This window comes from Benincasa hispida, chromosome 8 (assembly GCF_027475165.1).
Source record: "Benincasa hispida cultivar pf3 chromosome 8, pf3_genome.v1.1, whole genome shotgun sequence".
In the NCBI taxonomy this organism is placed as follows: Eukaryota; Viridiplantae; Streptophyta; class Magnoliopsida; order Cucurbitales; family Cucurbitaceae; genus Benincasa; species Benincasa hispida.
The window spans coordinates 44,979,182-44,981,602 of NC_143485.1; the positions used below are offsets into that span (position 1 = coordinate 44,979,182).

Consider the following 2,421-nt stretch of genomic DNA (forward strand, 5'->3'; position numbering starts at 1 on the left):
TAGAGGAAAAAATTGCATATATTAACAGATGAATGGAAATTACATACATAAAATGAAAATGGATAAAGGCTAACCAATCAGTTTTTTTTCCCCAATATATATTGTTTTTCATCTAAGACTAATACATTAAAAATAAATAAATTTATTTATTTTAATCTAAAAAAATCACTGAAGATTCTCGAAACTTGAGCAGCCATTATTTAATGTCTTTGAAAACATCCGATCCTCTGTGTTCGTCGTCCATCCATTTTTTGTTACTTCCACTTTATTCAGGTTCTCTGTCCACTTCCAAGCCTTCGAATCTTTTTTTTTTTTTTTTTTTAAATTTAAATGGATGAGAGATGAGAGAAAAATTTAATTGAAATTCTTAGTAGAGCTCTCTTTAATGGAAGTAACATAAGCTGTCGCCAATTCCTGATGAAATAAGAAGCTTTCGTTTCTGGTCTTCGACATCCCATGATGAAACTTTAACGTTATCCTGAAAACGATGTTTAATGTTACCGTAATGTCCTCAAGAAAAAAAAAATCCCCAATTATTAAAGATAATGTTGTAGATAATTAAAATTGTAAATTTAATTTACCTGAGACGATTGGGAGTAGGCGTTATTTGCGCTTATCCCTTGTTGAAATAGAAACAAATTAGCTGAAGACTCCATTAAGGGATAATTATTTCCGGCGGAGATTGCCGGAGATGGGGTTGTCGGAGGGGTGGTGTCGATCATCGCCGGCGGTGGCACGACGCTGCATTGTGCCATCGCTGGTAGTTGTGGCGTTATACTACTCAACGACGTCGTCTGGTCAAAATAAACAATATTTATTAAAAAAAAAAGGTGAAGTTTTTTTTTTTTTTTTTAATTGAGGGTTTTTTTTTGGGGGGTTCCCTCTCACCTCTGGTTGGATCATGAGGCCGTCCAAGTCCATTCTGAAGTCGAAGAAAATTGGGTTCAACGAAGCGAGTTTCATGGAGAGAAACTGAAAAGAAAAATAGAAATTAGAGGAATTTATAGGTAATATTCAAAAAAGGGTAATTTAATTAAAAAATAAATTGAGATTAAAGAGATTAAAGTAAGTGTATACCTCAACTTGATTTTGTAGGGACTGAACATAATTGATAATTTCATCCAACATAAGGGCCTTCCCTGTAACCTATTTATCATCAAACCCACATGGCAAATTCTCAGCACCAAAATAATTAATAATAACCATAATTTAAGGGGCAAAAAATCAAGAATATATAATTTTTTTACTTTGTCGCAACCGGGAACAAGGCGTTGCAATGTCTTCATCCTTTCACTAATCTTTTCTCTTCTCACCTGAAATGACACGACATGTCGTTTTTAGCGTGTGGGGTATATTTCTATTTCTATTTTGTTTTAATAACTAAAACTTATTTTGAAATTAATAATATTAATAATTAATTACCCTCTCAGCAAGACTGTGGCTGTCAGTGGCTTGGCCCCTTCTAGCTCTGACATGAATGTAACCAGTGGTTGCACCACCATCTTCTGAAATTTTTTTCTCCTCTAATTTTTTCCCATTTTTGGGCTTTTGATCTTTTTCTTTCCCTTCATCTAATTCCCCTTTATTTTTCTGCTTTTTCCCAGTGCTCTCAGTAGTACCCTGAAAACCCCCCACCAAAAAAAGTGATTATTATAAAAATACAAATATTTAGGTACTGCAGTCTGCAAGGACTGCATCTATTTTTTTTTTTTTTTTAACTTTCTTTTATATATAAAAGAATAGAGACTAAAGCTGCACATAATCATTACAAAAGTACTCAAAACTAAAAAAATAAAATAAAAAGATTGAAACATGATTGTAGACCTTGGACTGGGCGGAGGTGGCGGAAGAATTATTCCGGCTCTTCCTTTTCTTACTACAAGGGGAAGTTACAGTTACAGTAACAGCCGGTTTCAACTGATTTCCGACCGGCGGTTCGGCGCTATCGGATCGGTCGACCAAAGTGGAAGATTCAGGGCTTTGTTTAGAGAGATCAGGAAAATGGTAAATGGGTTGTTGTTGGTCTTGAGAGTAAAATTGAGAGAAACAATTGTTGTTGAAGTTTTGGTCATCAAAAAAGCCTCCCATCTTGAGAGGATTGTTGGGCAAAAAGATTGAGTCAAGAAGAAATGGTTGGTATTGATATGAAAAAGCTGCCATTTTTTTCCCTCTCTCTTTACTGATTTTTTTTTTTCCTTTGCTTTGAGGGGCTCGAAAGTTAAACAATGGAAGCTATTGATTCAGGTCTGGAAAAAAGTGAGTGCAAGAAATGCTCAGAGGGTCAGGCTTATATAAAGACTAAGAAAAATAAAAATAAAAGAAATTGAAAAGAGGAGAGAGAAATAAAAGATGCTGAAATCTTTGGTAACGCATTCCCATGCAAAATTTCAGTGTATAATTGACTGGTCTTTTCTTTTTCCT

General features: G+C 34.5%; 1 protein-coding gene across 1 annotated transcript; it reads right to left on the reverse strand.

Moving 5' to 3' along the window:
• On the reverse strand, positions 1-2,421 carry LOC120082656 (basic helix-loop-helix (bHLH) DNA-binding superfamily protein). The gene is made up of 7 exons (XM_039037916.2): positions 1,825-2,421; positions 1,423-1,620; positions 1,248-1,313; positions 1,078-1,146; positions 889-972; positions 582-794; positions 1-478 (listed from the first exon to the last, which is right to left on the reverse strand). The coding sequence occupies exons 1-7, from the start codon at positions 2,158-2,160 to the stop codon at positions 383-385; spliced, it is 1,062 nt and encodes a 353-aa protein (XP_038893844.1). The 5' UTR covers positions 2,161-2,421; the 3' UTR covers positions 1-382.

Bases quoted from the DNA above. Each gene is read 5' to 3' on its own strand.
- LOC120082656 (XM_039037916.2), bottom strand. From the start codon at position 2,160: ATGGCAGCTTTTTCATATCAATACCAACCATTTCTTCTTGACTCAATC. The intron at 1,621-1,824 runs GTCTACAATCAT...GGGGGTTTTCAG, and splicing joins CCACCTCCGCCCAGTCCAAG to GGTACTACTGAGAGCACTGG. The intron at 795-888 runs GTGAGAGGGAAC...TATTTTGACCAG, and splicing joins GCCTCATGATCCAACCAGAG to ACGACGTCGTTGAGTAGTAT.